Source organism: Herpailurus yagouaroundi, unplaced genomic scaffold (genome assembly GCF_014898765.1).
Source record: "Herpailurus yagouaroundi ecotype Mexico unplaced genomic scaffold, PumYag 387, whole genome shotgun sequence".
In the NCBI taxonomy this organism is placed as follows: Eukaryota; Metazoa; Chordata; class Mammalia; order Carnivora; family Felidae; genus Herpailurus; species Herpailurus yagouaroundi.
The window spans coordinates 832920-852619 of NW_024412604.1; the positions used below are offsets into that span (position 1 = coordinate 832920).

Here is a 19700-nt window from a genome sequence, read left to right on the forward strand (position 1 = left end):
ACTCATGGACCGCGAGATCGTGACCTGGCTGAAGTCGGACGCTCAACCGACTGCGCCACCCAGGCGCCCCGAGAGAATCTTAAAAGTAGCAGGATAGAATCAATTTGTCACATGCAAGGAATCCTCAATAATATTAATAGCTTATTTATGATCATAAATAATGGAGGCCAGATAGTGCCCATATCCTTGTGGAAATTCTCCCTTTCTTCACATATGGTAGGTATCTACCCTTCTCTGCTAGATTCTTTAACATATTGATCATAGTTATTTTGAAGTTCCTCTGTGTTACTTGTAACATGTGAACCATTGTTGCATCTGATTGCATTGGGTATTTTCTCTTTATGGTAGATCATTATTTTCGTGTGTGTGTGTGTGTGTGTGTGTGTGTGTGTGTGTACTGTGTTTACACTTTTGACTGAATGCTCAACCTTTTGTGTAAATAAAACAGTAGACACTGTGGTATATATGCCAGTGAAGGGTTTTCTTCTGTTCTATAAGATCATTAGTATGGGGGCTTGAGTGTCTCGTAATGGCATATAGTTAGATTTTCTTCTTTTCTTTTACCCAAAGTAAGAATTTTTTTAAGGGTGAGATTAACCAGGTTATGTTTTGTATTAGTCGTCTATTCCTAAATAAGAAATTACAAACTTCAGTGGTTGAAAATAAGAAATATTTACTGTCTCACAGAGTCTGTGGATCTGGGTCCTGGACACAGCTTAGCTGGGTGCCTCCATCTCAGGGCTGCAGTTTCATCAGAGGGCTCAGCTCAGGGCAGCCCTGGTTCCATGCTCCCTCGTACAACTGTTAGCAGGATTTAGTTCCTCGCTGGCTGATGGCTGGAGGCCTCCCTCAGTTCCTTACTGTGTGGGTGTCTCCATAGGGCAGCTTACAATATGGAAACTTGCTTCTTCAGTATGAGCGAGGGGGAGTGGGGGAGCAAGACAGAAATCACTAGCTTTCGGCAGCCGGAAAGTGACATCCTACCACTTTTGCCATATTCTGTCCATTTGAAAAGTTTGTCATTAGGTGCAGCCCACACTCAAGGAGAGGGCATCACACAAAGACGAGTATCAGGACATGGGATCCTTGGAGACCATCTAAGAAGCGGTCGAGCGCATATTTTTTTGTGATAACTGACATACTTATTTCTAGAATTTAATTTGGGATTTTCAGTTTACATCCTCTTCTCCTCCCCGTGTTTTCCTTCAGCCCCCCATTTTCTCCTTATGGCCACATCTTGCTCCCTCTCTCCCACCCTCCCTTGCCTCTGCTCTAGCATCCGTCTTCTTCCTCTCCATTCCCTCCCTTCTTTTCCTCTTTCATCTCTTCTTTCTCTGCCATCCCTTTTGGGCTCTTCTTCTGAAATAGTTCTTAGACATACATTGGAGTCTCTCAGTCTGTCTTCCAAGTTTTTCAGCTCCTCTTTTGTACATTTTATCTTTGTCTTCTGTTGCAATGTTCTGGATCCCATTACTGTACTACATTCCAGTTTGCTTATTTCCACCTTACTGCCCTCAGCTTATCCATCATTTTTACTTTGAAGGAATTTAAGTTTATAATATTTACCTGTTTGGGGGTTTTCCTGTTCCAGGTTCATAATTTCTTCTTTTTCAATTAGAAGTTCATTTATCTTTAAAAAAATGTTTTTTAATGTTGATTTTGGGGGGGGGGGCGGGCAGAGAGAGGAGACAGAGAATCCAAAGCAAGCTCCAGGCTCTGAGCTGTCAGCAGCTTGACATGGAGCTCGAACTCATGAGGCGTGAGATCGTGACTTGAGCCAAAGTCGGCTGCTTAACCGACTGAGCCACCCAGGTGCCCCAAGAAGTTCATTTATCTTTTGAGTACCTTAAACATGCACTTTTAAAATCCTTTATCATTTGAAAATTGGAACACTGTCTGAATATTTGGTGATGTTAAGGAATTAATTTGGAGGGTATGCAATGGTACTATGGTTTAGTTTAGGAAAAGAAAAGTCCTTATTTTTTAAAGAAGTATTTGAAGTATGTACAGATGAAATGATCTGCTGTAAGAAATTTGGGGATAGTGAGAGGGTGGGGATTATAGGTAAAACAAGATTTCCTTAAGTTTATAAATTTTGAAGCTTAGTGATGGCTGTCTGGGGTTTTATTAAATTATTCTGTCTCGGGGCGCCTGGGTGGCGCAGTCGGTTGAGCGTCCGACTTCAGCCAGGTCACGATCTCGCGGTCTGTGAGTTCGAGCCCCGCGTCGGGCTCTGGGCTGATGGCTCAGAGCCTGGAGCCTGTTTCTGATTCTGTGTCTCCCTCTCTCTCTGCCCTTCGCCCGTTCATGCTCTGTCTCTCTCTGTCCCAAAAAAATAAATAAACATTAAAAAAAAATTAAAAAAAAATTATTCTGTCTCATGTTTAAATTTTTGCATAATAAAAAGTTGTAAAAAATCCTTGGTCATAATGTCCCATAGAATTTATTTCATCTGGAGTGGATTCATGTTCCAATTGCTGATTTTATTGGTAGCCTTGCTAAGTGTCACAGTGCTTCATGTATTTGGGATTTGGTTTGCAGATTCATTAAGAAAAAAAAAATTTGTTTAATGTTTATTTTGAGAGAGAGAGAACGTGCGTGCACACACAAGAGGGGGAGGGGCACAGAGAGAGGGAGACACAGAATCCAAAGCGGGCTCCGGGCTCTAGGCTCTGAGCTGTCAGCACAGAGCTGGATACAGGGCTTGAACTCACCAACTGTGAGACCATGACCTGAGCCCAAGTCGGACGCTTAACCGACTGAGCCACCCAGGTGCCCCTGCAGGCTCATTTTGAGTAGAAAGTTTGATTTTTGTCTTGTTTCACTCTACTTTGTTTTTGCTCTCATTTTCGTTTCTCCCCGCCTAGTACGTTTCTAGCGGTCTGCAGCTGTGCCCAGATGCAGGGACAGGTGATTGTGGCGCTCCTGAGGCCCATCACTGTGGTGGCATTAGTGGTGCTGCAGAGCTGGGACCTGAGCTGGGGGTGGTGGTGGGGGTGGGGGTGGGGTTGAGTCATTTGTGGCCAAGGGTTGAGTGGATTGGAGCTATGGCCTGTGGGCTGAACTGCAGCCCTACACGGGGTCTTCAGGAATTTTTTGCATCAGCTCCTTGTTCTGAGAGAGCCCTGGGTTGCGGGTGGCAAGGCTGGCACCAGTGCCCCACTCTGTGGAGCAGGCTTTGTTCTGGCTGCCTCTGCCGACTCCAGACCCAGAGCCCAGCAAGCCTGTGGCTCTGGCCTTACCCACTGCTTTGCATTCCTGTTCTGTTAGACGTTTTAATCTTGTTTTTAAACCTGGCCATGTCTTTTTGGTGTCCTGTTCTCATATTTTGTCTGTTCTTGCTATGTGTTTAGAGCAGCGAAGATGCATCAAAGTGTGAACTTACTGTACTCTCTTGACTGGAGGAAGTCCTTGACTAAATCACTGAAGATTCTTTTCAATTCCCCATTCAAAGACTGTAATCCACCAAGTAGATCTTCATAATGGTGATATTTTGCCTTTGTATTGGAGACAGCATACTTTACTCAGTATTTTTTCCTAGAAGACTGGCTTGGAAATCTCCTTAGAGAAAATAACAACCTGCTACCCCACAAGTTATTCTGCCTGTGGCCTCCCCAGCACATATCCCTCTCCAAAATTATCTTATTTCTCTGCACACACATTTGTCTCTCCCACTGGGATCTAAGCTCCACGAGAACAGAAACTCTTTCTCATTTCCCTTTTGTATCCACAACCCCTTTGCGATAGTGTCTGTCATGTGGTAGGCACTCAATAATGTTCTGATAAATTACTGAATCAGTCACTGAAACCTGCCTGTGCCTCCTTAATTCCACGGTCATGCTGCGAGGTGCCTGCCGCATGGCCTCTCGTGAGTGCTGGGAGGCGCGTGTTGGACTGTAGCAGCTATGTAGAGTGACCAGTGTTGTCTCATGCCCGCCTTCATTCATCAAAGCCAAGTGGGTCCCTGCTCTGGGCCAGGCACTGACAGCCAGACGTTCATACCACATGCATTTTCCGCAGCCCTTTTCACATGTCACCTCCTCCTGTCTGTTGTCATTATAAATCTCAGGATGGGGTGGAGGAAGTGAGCTAGCCACCTTGCTGGCTCGCGGTGCTGGAGGCCAAGGCTTTGGGGATAGGCCGAGAGCGGGAAGGCCCTTCCTGTCACAGAGCTTCCGTTCCAGTGGGTATGACAGACTCCTTGTTCTCTGAGCAGTTAATCACTTCCTTACTTGGCATCGGCTTCGTGGTGTTGCAGATTGACATGGCTATAAAAGGAGACCCCTGTGTCCTCAATATCTCTTCTTGTGTGTGAACTGTCTCTCTGTGGCCTGAGGAAGCCTCGATGGTTGGGGAGCTTTGCCTGGAGCCTTATCCCATTTCTGACATAGATACCCATGCCAGCACAGGCCCGGGAGCCATGAGCTGAGTGTTCCTGGAGCCTCTGCCCAGAGGAGGCATCCTGATGTGTAGGCTGGAGGGAGGGTGGACAGATGCCCGGAAGGCCTCCTCATGTACCGTCCCGCTGGCCTTCAGGGAATGGCAGAAGAAGAGCCTCATGGCAGTTTTGCTTTCTGGTGTCATCTTCCCGGTTGGCTGGGACCGTCGGCCAGAAAACAGCAAGTCCAGAGCCCCAGGAGACATCCCTGTCCTGGCTGCTTCGTTGTGTCACGCCGGCTTCTCTGATTGTCCCAGGGATGGCTGAGGGTGAGGGCCCAGGTGGCTGTGGAGGGCCCAGCACAGATTCACCACACTCCCATTCCTGGGACCCTGCCTCAGCGTCGTGCTTTGAAAAAACCCACGAGAAATCCCCCAGCATTCAGTTTCACTGTTTGTATTTAGCTTTTCTGAAGTGTTGGCATTCCACAGGCATTCCAGAAGCCTTCTTGGCATTTTTAGATATTCTGAAGCAGCCTCAGGAGCCAAGTCTCCCCTCTGTTCTCCATTCTACAGGTAAGGAGGACATACCCAAGAAAAGGAGAGCAAATTGCTCCAGCTCGCAGGCCACTCAGTGGTGGAGCCCGCGTTAGAGTGCGACTCCCAGGTTGTCAGCGTGTCGCCAAGCCCAGCCAGCCCACGTTCCCTGGGTGCAGCCAAGTCCTTCAAACCCAGGTCCTTCCTCAGCTGCTGTCGCTGTCCTGTGGTCAGCTCCTCGTTGCTGATCCCCTGCTGGGCTTTAGCACATTTTCATGTCTGGGTGTAGCATTGCCGAGGGAATGGGCTTTCAGAAACATCAGTTCTTGTCCTGGGTGGTATTTTTGCCCAGTTCAGACCCATGTGCTGACACCACAGTGTGGTCTGAAGGAGGCAGCTCAGGACCTGGAGTCACCGCTGACAGAGGTTCATGGTTTCCCTCTGTCATTGGCTAGCTTTATGCTCTTGGGGTCATGGTAATTAAGTGATACAGGAGCCTGAAATGGTGCTGGAGTGCACTGGACCCTTACACGGAGCACATAGCGATCAGATGGCATTACTTGTCTGCACGAGCGGTGAGCCGGCCCTCTGGGGTGCTCAGACCCCGGGTGGGGGCAGGCCTTGGGGCCTTGTCCCACAGAGGTCCTGAGAGGCTGCAGGCAGGAGAAGACTGCCGTGATGCAGGTGTCCCTTGATGGAGGCCTGTTGTGGCCCTGCCTGTTTTCTTTAACCTTCCACACAGTCCCGTGGGGCAGGCACTTCTGGTGCGGGCTTATGTCTTATACCTGAGGAAGCTGGAGCTTGATCACCCAGATAGTTAAGAGTGAGGCAGGTTCACCCCCAGGTCTCCTGGCTCCAGGTTGCTGGTCCTGGCCAGCCAAGCCCCTCAGCCTCGCTGTCACCTTCAGGGAGGGTCCTCGGCCGTATGTGCCAGCAGTTCTGTTTGTTCTGCATCCGGTGGGTGCGGGAGCAGCCGTCCTCTCCAGCTCTAGGGTTCTGGGGTTCTGATACTGCTCACCTTTCAGATCCCTGACCCCTGAAGGAGGGAGCTGGCCTTGCCAGAAGAAGGGCATTCTGGCACCCTGCCTCTGAGAGCTCACGTGGGAGTCGGTGGCCTGGTCCGGTGCTGGGCGTGAGAACTCCGTGGCCGGGGAACAGCTCCGGCCCTTCCAGGCCGTGTGACCTTGAGGCAGTGCAGCTCTGTGGTCAGGCCCTGTACGTGCTGGGGCTCAAGCCCCAGTTCCTCCCTCATAGCTGTGGGCGGGGGCGGTCACTTAGCCCCTCCATTTATTCACCTACAGGGGCTTCCTGGCAACCCTGCCTACCGTTTAGAGGTGCTGTGAGGGTCCAGTGAGAAGGTCTGGGGGAAGCACTTGGACTAGTACCTGGCGCCTAGTAGGCACTCGGTAAATGTCAGTGCTTGTCCTCTGAAATGGCTCTAGCAGCGTGCCACACTGAAGTCCTGAGGTGGAAACTCAACACAGGGTATGTAAGCAGTCCAGCATAGCACAGGTTTTCAACGCCCCATCGCCGCTGCTTGCACAGTCAGTGTCTCTGAACAAAACCCCCTTGGTGTCTCCCCCAGCTCAGCCCAGCTGCCGTCGCCTAACGTGGGCTTTGTTCTCTTCCCGCCAGGCCAGGGAGCTGGAGAGCCGGGAGGCAGAGCTGAGCCGTCGTGACACCTTCTATAAGGAGCAGCTGGGACGCCTCGAAAGGAAGGTAAGGCTCACGGCGGCCGCCTTTGGGCGCCAGGCCCTGAAAGCCCCAGGGTCCAGTCGCCCCAGTGGCCGGTGCCCCTGCGGACACGCCCTCCCTCACCCTCAGCCTTTCCCCAAGTTGTAGTCACAGAGATCACAGTGTTTAAGCGGCCCGTGTTTTGTGAATGCGGCTGGCCATGCTGTCGTGCAGCCTCAGGAAAGACTCATTTTCACCACAGGGCGGTGCTGAGCCCTAGCCTACCTTAGTTAAGCTGCACTGGATAAAAATAATTATAACGTGAAGTCGTGCTGTACAAATATATTAAAGTTGTATTATTGATTTTTCTCCCGGGAGTCGGGGAGATCAAAGGGCACCATGGCTGCTCGCTCCCCACTTTCCTAGGGATAAGCCTTTGAAATGAAGGAGATTCAGAGACATCCTCATTCTTTTTTTATTGTTGAGAAAGCCTACAACGACTCTTGAAAATTCATTTGGTAACTTGTTTACTTTTGTGGGGGAGTGCTTAATTTGTTGATCATGACAGATTTTTCAAATGGCTTAAATCATGGATGGGAGACGGTTGGGAGGTTTTTAAAAAAAAAAGTGTTCTTCCTCCTGCCTGAGACGGCATGCCAGGCAATCCGAGCCATCAGCTTATTGCAGGCAAATCTTCGAGAATCGTTTGTCATGGTTTGGAGCTTTGAAATTGACAGTTTGCTTGAGGGGCTTGATTTCCTTGGGCTTTTCTCCTGTGGCATGGCACTCTGAAGGCTGGTAGAAATGTGGGTTTCTGGATTTCCAGGCAGCGGGGATAGGAGGGACGCTCCTCCTTGCTCCAGGGACGCCCCTGTCTGCCTCCTACAAGGTGTTTAGGGGATGGCACCAATTGTGATGTGAACACCGACGGTGGTGGCGTGGTCCTGGAGGCCAGCAGGGCACCTCCAGCCACTTATAGAAGTGGCCCCTTAACCAGCAGAGGTGTCCCCAGAACAGCCTCCTGCCCAGGTTTGACTGTAGCTGCAATGACAAGGATTGTGATTTGAGATCCTGGAAAAGGGGAAAAACATTCCACCAGCCATAGCTCTAATTATCACAGTTGCCCATATGTTCACGAGCGCAGATTTTTTTGTGTTGTTATGTGTGCAATTCCGCGGCCTCCTGCTGAGCTCCGCTTGCATTTCCCTCTCTGGGCTTGGCTTCTGGAAGCGTGTGTGCGTGTGTCTGCTCGGGGTGAAGGGCAGTAGCCTTACAGTGTTCTTCCTTGTCTCAGCTCGGTTTTCCCCTGTCACTCTCCTTTCCCATCCCCACTGGGGTTCTCCTCCTTGGGCCCTGTTCTCTGCCTCGCCAAAAGGGAAGTAAATTCTCCTGGATGGGCCCTTCCTTCTCATCTGTTCTTCCCCGCTCATCCTACGGGGACGTCCAGACTCTACATAGGCACATGTGCCCTTTTTCTAAAATGAGGGTTTCCTACATGATTGTGAAGTTATCAAATGCTTCCAGAAGGAGGTGCAAAAACATGGTCACCTGTCTGACTCTGAAATACTAGCATTTTGCTGGTGACACTGTGCAAAAGGAAAGCCCCTCTCATGTCCTGGGAACTAGAGATTGGCGAGGGAGATGGGAGGGGGCGGGGTGGAAGGGGTGCTGCAAAAGGGGGAGCAAAGACGCATGATCCTAAGGCTTAATTGTACCGGTCTTGAGAAAGGTTTCCCATCTCCTCTGTGGATAATTTTATTCCTGTAATGGCTGGGAAGATGAAGAACTCGGCCTCCGACAATCTTTTTTATTAGCTGTTGCTTTTATATAATTCTGCTTTCATTTGTTGAATACTCTCAGACCTTGACATTTTCAGCTTCTGTACACACAGCTTAAGGGCCTTCCAATCAGCAGGCTCCTTTCTTTTCTTTTCCCATTTCCTCTTAAGTTTGGAAATTGATGGTGGAAACCTGTTCAGGGGGAAACTTGGAGCAGCTGCTGAATCATCCGCGACCACCCAAAAAAGTTGGGAGTATGGTCAGGGGCCAGAGGAGGTTGGGATGGGGGACACAGAGGCCCAGGCTCGTGGGGGGCGCCGTGCTGGGTCCGCCCGCCCCTCGGCTGGAAGCCTCCTGCCCTTTCGCCCATAGGACTGTGATTGGCAGGTAGGGAAATCCTGCACAGAATCCAGACTCATTTTCAAGGGGGAGGAGACGTCTTGACCCCTTTGTACTGCAGTATTTATTCCCTAGATGATTATTCTTGAGGGTGGAAATCATATTTTGTAGGGCTCCTGCGCTTTATAATCTTTCTGAGTAATTGTTCCTCACGCCCACACTGCAAGATCTAAGTGAGGAGTGTTTTTTCCTTTCATCACAGAGAGCGGTGAGCTGCTGGGATTGCAGGGGCCTGGGGAGGGTCTCATGGCACCTGGAGGCAAACCCTAGATGTGGTGTCCACACACAGCCGTGAAGCAAGGGCTAGCGCATTCACAGTGGACCCGGGACCCCACACGGCTCTGTGTCATTGCCCTCTGCAACCACACTGCGCCTCCTCACATCTCCGTTTCTTCATCTATGAAATGGAGATATTGATGCCTCCCTCTGGGTGTTGACGGCAACATTGGAGGAGGGAACATCGGACAGGTGTTGGCATGTGCCGGGGGCCTCTCTCTGGTGCACAGCGGTGTTGGCGATTCTCCTTCAAGTCCTGATGCTTCCGGTTTGGGTTCAGCGGATGCATGTGTGCACACGTATGCGTGCGGAGATGGATCTTGTCATCAACGGTGGGCTGCTCTCTGGGACGCAGAAATCTCTTCCCCGGGCTTCTCTGGGCTTTTCTCGGGTGCCCGCCACAACACCTGTCTGTCCTTCGCCACGCAGAGGGGTAGGTGAGGGCTGTGTGCAAAGCACTATGGAGACCACGCGCTGCTCACAACTGGGTGTTTCTCACGGGCCTGACAGTGTTAGAGAGCAGGGCCATTTTCCGTTGCCGTATGCCGGGTGTAGGGTCCAGGAAGGTGACGCTGTCCACCGCCTCGACTGTCCGAGTTGCAGTGCTGCACCTCCTGCCATCGTAACTGGCCTCCCAGAGCCTTTGCTCAGCTGCCCTTTGTGTTTTCCTGTGGGAAACGGAAGACCTGGTTGTGGGTTTCACCTGCGCTCCACCTGGATTCAGTTATCTCGGGGCTAAGGGTGACTTGTGTCCTGTCAGAACTAGCGCATCTGCTGTCTGCTGGTGGAACCCTGGGTGCTGGGTGGCTCTGAATGAGACCTGAAGGCCATCGATCTGACAGCTCTGGCTGGCCAAGGGTGCGTCTCCTGCCCTCTGCCATGGGGCCGAGCGCAGGTGCGTGGGGAGCAAGGTGTGTGGGGTGCGTGATGGAGTCCTAGTTTGGCCTCAGGAATTGACCAGACTTCTGACTCTGAGCAAGCTATTTAAATGCTACAGCCTCAACTTTCTTACCTTTGACACGGAAATGTTAAGACCAACCTGCCAGTTGTTTGGGGGCTGAGTGGTCATCTGTGTACAAGTATCTGACGTTGAAGTGTCCTATTCTCTTTCGTGTCATTTCCATCCTTTTTCTCCTCGTGTAATAAATGCATAGCCATTCGTTAATTCCATATCTGTTTAATTCTGCTAGATGCCCAGAGACGGTCCCGACACCTGTCATTCCTACCTCATGAAATTCACAGCACAGTTTGGGAGGGGAGGGAGATGTTGAGGAAGAGGGCTGCACATGGGAGGATGCCAGAGAGCCGACTTCCCGTGACCAGACCTGGCAGCCCTGTAAAAATGGTCTTGCTTTTTCCGAACTCAGCAACTGCAAAGTGGGGAGAGCATCTGGGGGGTCAAGCTTCACAGCTGGAGGTAGGGAGAAGGGGAGAACCTGAAAAATATGTGTATTCTTCCTGGAATTCGGGCTTTTTCCCCAGAACATAAATCTCTGTTCCTCCTCCCCTTGGGCACACACACCACCCCAGCGTCGATATGTGAACAGTCAGCCCTTTTCCTGTTTTTCCCTCTTTGCTTCTACTCCGGCTTTCTTTTTTTAAGGAACAACTGTCATGTGATCCTGCCAAGCCTGCAGCTTTCTCAGTGACAGCACTAAACAGCCCCCTGCCTGATGTCCCTGGGGGTGTCAGTCGGAGTCTGTTCAGGAAGACAGGAGCTGCTCTAGGGCACAGAGGAAGAGGAGAATTCTGCTTTACATGAGAAGGTGGGCCCCTGGTCGGGAGCACGTGAAAAGGCCCAGCCTCACACATGTTGAGGAAATGCAGTGACAACCACGAGGCAATACCGTTCCATGCTCAGAGTGGCTGACATGGGAGCGATGGGTACCAGCGAGTGCTGGCCAGGCTGTGTGTGGTTAACTCAGGCCCTCACGCCACTGGCAGCGCTGTAAATTGGCAAGACCACTTTGGAAAGCTATCACCCGTTGTCTGTTAAAGCTGAACATAGGCATACCCTACAACCCGGCAGTTCGGTGCCCAACAGAAATGTGTCCATAGGTTCACCAAAAAACCAAAGACTGTAGAACGTTCATTGCAGAATCATTCACAATCGCTGTCAACAGGGGGACGGATCCGTCATGGTGGTCGTCAGAGTGGAAGCCCAGATGGGCGTGCGGATGAACAAGTCGTGGCCATCAGCAGGGGTGCTGGTGAATGTCAGCCGCAGAATGGTAAGCAGAAGGGCCACACGGAAGCATACGTGTACGTCAGGTGGATCTGTTACTTGACTTTCAAACCCGGCAGAACTAATCTGTGACGCTAGAAAGTGGGATAACGGTTACCTCTGGGGGGAGTAACGTGGAAGAGAATGTGTAGGGGGCTCGTAGAGTGGGGCAGAGTTCCCTTTCTTGATGTGGGTGCTGGTTACGCAGGTGGGTTCGACTGTGCGAATTCATCAAGCTGTGTTGGGAGGTTTTGCATTTTTCTGTTAGTATGTTCTATTTAACACAGAGTCCGATGCAGCGGAGGAAGGCAGGCCTACCTGTAGGCACCAGCGGTGTCACCTGCCACTCCCTCTCTGCATGTTCCTAGGCCCTGCGCCCTGCATGTGTTCTAGCACTTGCCACGCTGTCTTGTGGCTGTTGGCATCTGTGACTGTTTCCACTTCCAGACTGTGAAGGTCTGGAAGCAGAGTCCTCACTGGTCTGATTCATCAGGGGTGATTCATCACCCAGGGCTGGGGATGCAGTGTTTGGCATAGAATAGGTGCCCAGTAGATGTTTGCAAGAATAAAGAAAGGAAAGTGTGTATGAGCAGGCAGGAAACAGTGACGCAGCGGGGGTTCCGGGATAGGCCTCTTGGTGAAAGCTGTGTTTGGAGCATGAGCAGGATGGAGTGGGCAGCCCACAGGACGGGACATGAAGAGGTGGGGCTTCTGGATGGAGACCTCCACGTGACTGTGGGCAGTGGGGGGGGGAGGGCTGTAAAAATAGGTTGGGGTCACATCATGAAGGACCCCGGATGACTGGCTCACAGCATGGCCTTCCATTAGGATAACATTGGGAGTTCTTGAAGGGCTGTCAGCTGGAGAAAGACTTGAGCTTGAATGTCCGGAAGGGTAACGGTGCCATTAAGAGACAGAAAAAATTCAAGTGAGCCACGACACTTGGGGAAGGTCGTGAGTTTAATTCTAGACCTGCACATATGAAGTGGAGATGGCCAGCAGATGATTGAAAGTGTCAGACATGGAGTTCTGTGTCCCACAAGATGACAGCCACCACGATGTCATGAGCATCTGCTATGTGCCAGGCTCTTTTACATAAATTATCGCCAATCCTTGCAGCAATCCTGCAAGGTAGATTATATTATACATTTTATAAATGAAGAAACTGGGAATCAGGTTAAATGAGCTGCCAGAAGCCATGTAGCTGATGGATGAAGTCAGAGCTCTGAAGTCTCTGCTTTTCCCCCACGCCATGCTGCCTCTCAGATCAGCTCGGAAGAAAAGTTCGAGAGAGTGTGTGTGGTCAACGGTGCCAAATGCTGCAGGCCAGGAAGGACTGGAGGAGAGCCCTCCAATTGTGGTGTGAAGAACACCTGAGTTATGTTGAATGCACTTTTCTAGTATTGCCGTGGAAACTGAAGCTGGGTTACATGCGGAGTGGGGCCACAGTGAATGCGGTGGTTTAAGAGTGAGTGACTCCATCATGTTTCTGGGAGGAGGAGAACTCATAACACGTCCCTGAGGGGTGCAGCGGAAGCCAGGTCCCAGAGGTGGTTGGAGGGTGTGTGGTGGGAAGGGCCGCCTTCACTCCGTGTTCTTGGAGGAGTCGCCCTGTGGCTCTGGGGTGGAGTGACTTCCGGTCGCATGGTGAGTGAGCAGTATGTCTTGTTGGAAGAACTGTTGACTGCCAAGTGCTCTGAGTAACCAGCAGGCTTTTCTCCCGAATGTGGGGGGGGGCTTGCTTGGTGTTGGGCTCTACCTCAGTACCAGAGAGTCAGACAGAGAGGGGCTCACCACTGAGGACGCAAGACCGAGGCATGGCAAGTGTGACGTGCATGCCGAGAGAAGCTGCCAGAACATTGGGGATTTGGAGGAGGGAACAGGTAACAGTGACCTGAAAACAATGCAGCCAGAAATTGGCCCATGTGGGGAAGGAGCCCACCCCCCTGATCATTGTGGGGAGCAGCCCTTTGCCTACTGAGCTGACTGCTCTGGGCCCAAAGGACTTTTGAAGATTGTTGAGTCCAGAAGTTCTTCCCCAGGTGACTAAAAAATACCCGCACGCCTGTTACCCACCTAGCGCCACTTTTTGGTAATGGGACCGGCATAAAAATGGCCATTTTGTGTGTTCTCGACACTGCTGGAAGTGAGAACTGGAAGACTGTATTGCCTAGAGATTTAGGACGGCCTTTCTTAGCAAGAATGGGCTTTTTATACCTGTGCTGGTGGCACCAGCAAGAATGGGCTTTTTATACCTGTGCTGGTGGCACTGGGTCCTCTGATGAGGAAACAAAGAAACTGAGAACCATTGATCCACTCCAATTATTTTCACAGATAAGAAAAGGGCCCCAAGGCAACCAAGTGGTTTGAGAATCACTTGCTCTGGCTGTAAGCACTGGGTTTTTAGATCTAGAGGGACCTGGTTTGAATTACAACTTCACCACCTACTGGCTTTATAGGTGTGATCAAGTCACTTAAGCCCTTGAGCCTTGGGAGTCTTCATCTTTACAATGGGGACAGTAGTAATTACATTTTTCAAGTTAATAAAGACGTGACAGAGAAGCTAGTCCGTTGTAATATATCATACTATAAGTGGTACCTGCCATTACTGTTGACCAGCCAGATCTAATAATATAACTGCCGTTGTTCCCATCACTCCCCAGAGGTCCCGTAGGTAATTAGTAGTACACCCAGCTAGTAGTGGTATCAGTAGGACTCGGCTTCCTTGCAACACTGTCCGTTAGTCTTACAGTTTTCCACCATAGGGTGAGAGGAGGAGTTAATCACAGGCTCTGGAGATAGATGCTGTTACCACTTGGGTTCTGCCACCACCACCATCATCACCTGGGCCATCACCCCCGTCACTACCACCGTGTCCTCTGCCTCGGCCACTGCCACCTCCATACCACCGCCACATCATCCCACAATTCCCTGCACCTACTCTGTGTATTGCTGAAGGTCTGTTTCTTTACCTCGCTGTCTCATCTTCGCAGAAATTCGCTGTTACCTCACGGTAACCTCTGAGATGAGGAGGGAGCAGAGACTGCCCCCTCTGTTGTGCATGCGGAGAGGCCGTGGCTTTCCTGGGCCCTGTGGCCAGCTTCCCTGGGAAAGATGTCTGCGCCAGGGGCCCTGCAGAACGGGCTGCACAGCTCCTTTGCTATGTACAGTGTCTAAGTTGTGTAATGTAGTTTGGGTGGGGTGTGGGGGGAGTAGTGTTTATCACAGGTGAAAATGAGGAAGCTCAGAGAGGTTACAGGATCGCACCAGGTTTCACAGCCATTCAGCTCTGGGTTCAAGATTTAGACAGGTCTTCCTGAATCCACATTTGTGAAACAGGAGTAGTACTTATCTTGCAGGATAGTTTTCAGAATCACATGAATTGATAGAGTATTGCCAACAAACTCTCTTTCCGTCTCTGCAGCTGGCTTTCTCGGTGCTCTGTAGCTAACACTTGCTGAGTGTTCCATGTGCCAGGCACCGGCCAGACACCTCACCTGAACGGCCTCCTCTGACCTGCCCAGGGAGCTGAGTGATAGAATGACAACCGATCTCGTTTGAATCCTTGCTGTCAGAGTGCCAGGCGTGTCCCAAGTGTGTCACACGTTCTAATTCATCGCATCTGTGAGACAGTCCCACAAGGCAGGAGCTGTTAGCATCCCCATTCTATGGGTAAAGACATAGGCTTTGAAATTGGCAGCAGCTGTCACGTGAATGGTTTGGGGTCATGGCAGTCAGTCTGCCGTCTGTGGGCCCAGGCAGGCTAAAGCAGGGATCTGTTGTTCATCAATCAGCCGAGTACTGTTTGAATCTGTATTAAAATGATCCACCGTGGAATTTTCACTAAAGCAGAACAGTAGACTAACAACAGTACAGTGAACCTCTCTGTTCCTGGCCCCCGAACTTAACAATTTGGCCACATTTGCTCATATTTCTTCCTTTTTTCTTTTTTTCTTTGCTTTGAAGCAAATCCTGGTGGCCACGGTATTTCCCTCTACAGACTTCAATACGTGTCTTTGAAAAATATGGACGTTTTCTCATATAACTATAGTATTGTCGTCTTGCCTCAGAGAATTAACATTGATTTCCCTGATCTCCTCAAAAATACCTTTTCCCAGAGTTTTTGTTCGTGTTTGTTGCTAGTGTAAGTCAGGATCTGCTACAGTCATACCGCACTAGAGTTGGTTCTTAGGCTTTTAAGTCTTTTGTCACCCAGAATAGACACTACCCCCTTTTTTATGCCAGCGACTTGTTGCAAACACTCCTTAGGTTTGTATTCCCCTCTTTCTCCTTCATGGTGTTGAACTTGGCCCAGAGAGGGGAAGAGCCAACTGTGTACCTTGGTAAGAGGGGTGAAGTGATCATGTGGGAAGAAGGGCTAACCTCAGTGGTTAAGTCGCTGTTCACGGCTGTGGATTTATGTCACTCCCTCCATTACTGTTGCTAGGGTCCTTTTAAGCTCGGGCTCAATCAGTATCTCCTCTTGAAGTGGTTTCTGCACCATTCCTGGCAGCAGCTGCATTAACATGCCGCACTTCCTGTGCCGTGGTTATTGTCTGTTGGTTTTCCACCCCCCGGCGCATTTAGTCTCCTAAATAGGTCCTTATGGCTTGAAGAGCCAGAAGTGCCTGTCCATCACGTATGCAGGTTACCACCTATCCCTGCTGGAAAAGACCCAGTTAAACAAATAATTTTAATTAAATAGGCACTCCGTGGCCTCTCCTTTCCCTTTCCTTCTCGGCTCTTCCCTTACCAGCTTCGATCAGCTCGATTTGACTGGGTGAATGAATTCCTTTGGGCCCTCCTTCGGCCCTTGGCCACGGTGGTGGTGGGATGCGCAAACAGAATCCGAGATTGCCCTTTGGTCTCTCCCTGCTGGTGCTCTGCCCTCCCACTGCCCTGGTGACCAAGCCCTGTCCTGGTTACTGAACTCATAGCTCCTGTTCTTTTGTCCTTCCACCACAATGGCGGCCCCTGGCTAATGTCTCTCTTGAACTGAAACCATCACCTCCCCACTGGTATCCTTTTTACCAGACCCTTACCTATGATCTGGTATCTCCTTGTTGCAGGAAGACCGTTTCTAAAGCCTGTCAACGACTCCCTGGTGCATTCAGGAGAAAGCTGGGATTCCTCAGCCTGGCCTGTAGGGCTCTGTGATCTGGGACTTGGCTGTGTGTGCACCTGGCATGCTCTCTGGCCACATGGCCTCTCTCCTGACATTAGGATCACCCTAGAGGCCTTCTGTGACCCCTTCCCTCTGCTCCTTCTGTGCAGGGCTACCACCTGAGCTAACTTACTATTTTGTCCCCAGAGCAAGCTCAGTGCCTGATGGACATAGATGCATGACATAGTGGCTTAGCAGTCAGGAGAGGTGACAGCCCAGAGCAGTCAGCAGTGCTTTGGGCTTCGGTGCATAGAAGTAGGTAGCTGTGGTTGTCAGAGTGTAACTGCTTGTTGCTTGGTGCCAGCGGAGGAGCCAGAACCTCTCTGTTACAAAAACTCTGCCTTGGTGCATTGCATCATGGGAATGACCCAGTGATCTTCTCAGAGCTTATCTGGCTGTGGGGCAGCATTGCCTTTTAAAAAAATGCTTATACTTATTTCTTGAGTAGCACCTGTCCATAGTAGAGAAACCAAAAATTTCAGAAGAGCCCAAAGAATAAAACTAAATTTGCCACATCAGCGCCCCGCCCACCTAGAGAGGTAATCGTTAGCATCTTGGTGGATACTGCCGGAAGCTGTTTCTCTTACGGTGACATTGGTCATGTTATAATACAGTTGACCCTTGAACCATACGGGTTTGACCTGCATGTGTTCACTTCATACACAGTTTTTTTTACTGTATAGTACTGTAAATGTATTTTCCTTATGATTTTCTTAATATTTTCTTTTATTCTTACAATAAAGTAAGAATACGATACATAATGCCTAGAATGTATAAAATATGTGTTAATCGACTATGTTATCAGTAAGGCTTCTGGCCAACAGTAGGCTATTAGTAGTTAAGTGTTTGGGTAGTCACAAATTATATGTGGATTTTCAACTGTGGAGAAAGGGTTGGGGGGGTGCATCACTACCCTTAACCCCTGCGTGGTTCAGGGATCAGCTCTATTTGCAAAAATGGGAACATAACCGTAATGCTGTTTAGTAACCATTTTAAAACTCAATCTGTTAGGAACCATTTTCCAACATCAAATCTGTTTCTACACTTAATTAGTTGTGTACTCCTCCTTCTTATGAATGCACCATAATCTACTCTTTCCTATCACTGCATTGCTGTATCGCCTTAGGCTAACCAAAGGCGGATGGTGTTCTTTGACCATCTTTATAGCTGCCTGAAGTCCGTTATTTTCTTTGGAAAAATATTTATATTCAGAATTGCAGATCCTGGGCCGTAGACTGTGTCCATCCCTCAGGCTTGGGGTTACGCCTTGCCAGATTGCCATGCAACGGAGATCGTAACAGTTCACGCTTCCTTCAGCAGCACATGATGGCGCCAGCCTCCCGGCCTTTCAACAACATTGGCCGTTTTCCTTTTGCTTTTTAATTTAATTACAAATGTAATGCTTGTTTGCCAGAAGTTCAAGCATAATGAAAGCATGCAAAGTGTGGCCACAACTCACCAGGAAGAACACTGGTTGGTGTGCTTGCAGCCACCCCCTGCCCGGGCAACTGTCAACCTTCTGTGTATGAAGAACCCAGACATGGATTGTTTTTACAGTTGGTGTCATAGTTTATTCTTCGCTAACTTGCTTCTTGCACCTAGCAGTAAATCTTAGACAACGTTGCACGTCACTTCCCTTTGTCCCCCCAGATCAGCTTGTTCCTTTAATGACAACGTTAGGGGATTGGCATTATTTATTTAACCATTTTCCTGTTGGGTGGACATTTAGGGTTATTTTCAGCCTTTCACAATTAATTTTAATGAAGACATCCAAATTTCTCTACAGAAATATATACCGACGAAATGGTCTGAGAATTTCCCTAACCCTAACCCAACCCTAACCCTAACCCAACCGTAACCCTGTGAGGTGGTAAACTTAAAAGCTCTCCCTTCCCCATTTCAGTAGCTTTTAAGTGTGTTCATTTGATGGGCAAAAATTGGCCTTTTGAATGTGTACTTTTTTAACCACTAATTAAATGATCATGTTCGTTGCTTTATGAAAGCCTGTTTCTGCACTGTAATCACTGTCGATTCCCCAGCCGAAGGGCTCTTACCCGATGTAGGATGTTTTCCCGTCGTCTCTTCAACTGACGATTAGTTAGCCTGGGACTGGACACCGCAGGTTGGAAAAGCGTAGGATTGGGGTTCACCCTGGGTCACCAGGGGGTCACCTGGGTCTGACTCCTTACCTCAGCTCTTGCTAACTGTGTGACCGGAGGCAAACTGGTTCACTTTTATGAGTCTGGGTTCCTCATCCTCCTGGGACTGGTAACCACAGCCTGTTGGATTGTGGCAAAGGACTGAATGGGACAACACTTGAATGTGCCTGTCACGGCGTGTGCGGGTGTTCGCCGGGCTCCCTCCTGCTCAGATGGTCCGTGCCGTTCATGGACAGTTGTGGTTGTGCGTTATTCTGGAGTCTGCTCAGGTGTCCTGGGCGTACTGAGACCACGAGCCGGAGTAACAGCTGTCATAGAGCTGGCCGGGACCAGCCTGTGCGGTGTGCCAGAGAGGTGAGGACCAGCCTCCCCCTGTTTCCCTCCCCAGTGAAACTGTCACCCTGGTTCTCTCAGGCTTTCCTCCCAGGGGGCAGTCTAGCGGTTCTCCTTTTGGTAGGTTTTAGCTTGTCCCTGTCTCTGCGGGTCCTGGAATTGGAGCCAGCGTGCAAAGGTGATAGGGATGGGGTGGGATGGAGCTGTACCATTTTGCCCCCACAACCCCCCTGAGGGGACATTCCCCCTGGTGGTACTGCCTGGGCTGCCTTTGGCCGTCTCACTTGAGCTCAGCTCCACTGGGCTTTGTGTGTGCTGCTGGGAAGCCACACTACCTTGTTCTGCATGCAAATGGCCAGTGGTTTGGGACCCAGGAACAGGACCTTAACCCCTGTCCCTGTTAGTTTTCATCTAATTGGAGCAGACAGGGCCATTCTTAGCTTTTGAGATGTGTATGTATCCTGTTACCCATACAACATACTGGCTCACCTCTGAACTTCATGTCATCAGCAGATTTGATCAATACACTGCCACTCCTTCCTTTAGTCATGGATAATGATGCTGAGTTGGAAGGAAGATGCCACACTCTATGGTCAACCATCTGTCCTCACTCTCCAGACTTTGCAGAATGGGAGTGCTACTCCAGGTCCCTTCTGCTTTTGGGTCCTCCCATGGGTGCAGCATGGGACAGAATCTCACTGACTCTGAGCAGTGTCCCAGTCACTGTAGGCAGTGTCCCCATCACTCTGGGTGGTGTCCCCATCACTCTGGGTGGTGTC

General features: G+C 50.0%; 1 protein-coding gene across 5 annotated transcripts in view; it reads left to right on the forward strand.

The window, feature by feature from the left end:
• CHCHD6 (coiled-coil-helix-coiled-coil-helix domain containing 6) overlaps nucleotides 1-19700 on the forward strand; it is a 251749-nt gene that overhangs the window by 128952 nt on the left and 103097 nt on the right. For 4 of the 5 annotated variants that reach the window (XM_040463272.1, XM_040463274.1, XM_040463275.1 and 1 more), the window contains exon 5: nucleotides 6550-6633. In XM_040463272.1, coding sequence (XP_040319206.1) covers nucleotides 6550-6633 — 84 coding nt within the window. Of the gene's footprint in view, nucleotides 1-6549; nucleotides 6634-16110; nucleotides 16210-19700 lie in introns of those variants that run through there. The other variant, XM_040463276.1, reaches the window with a different exon arrangement.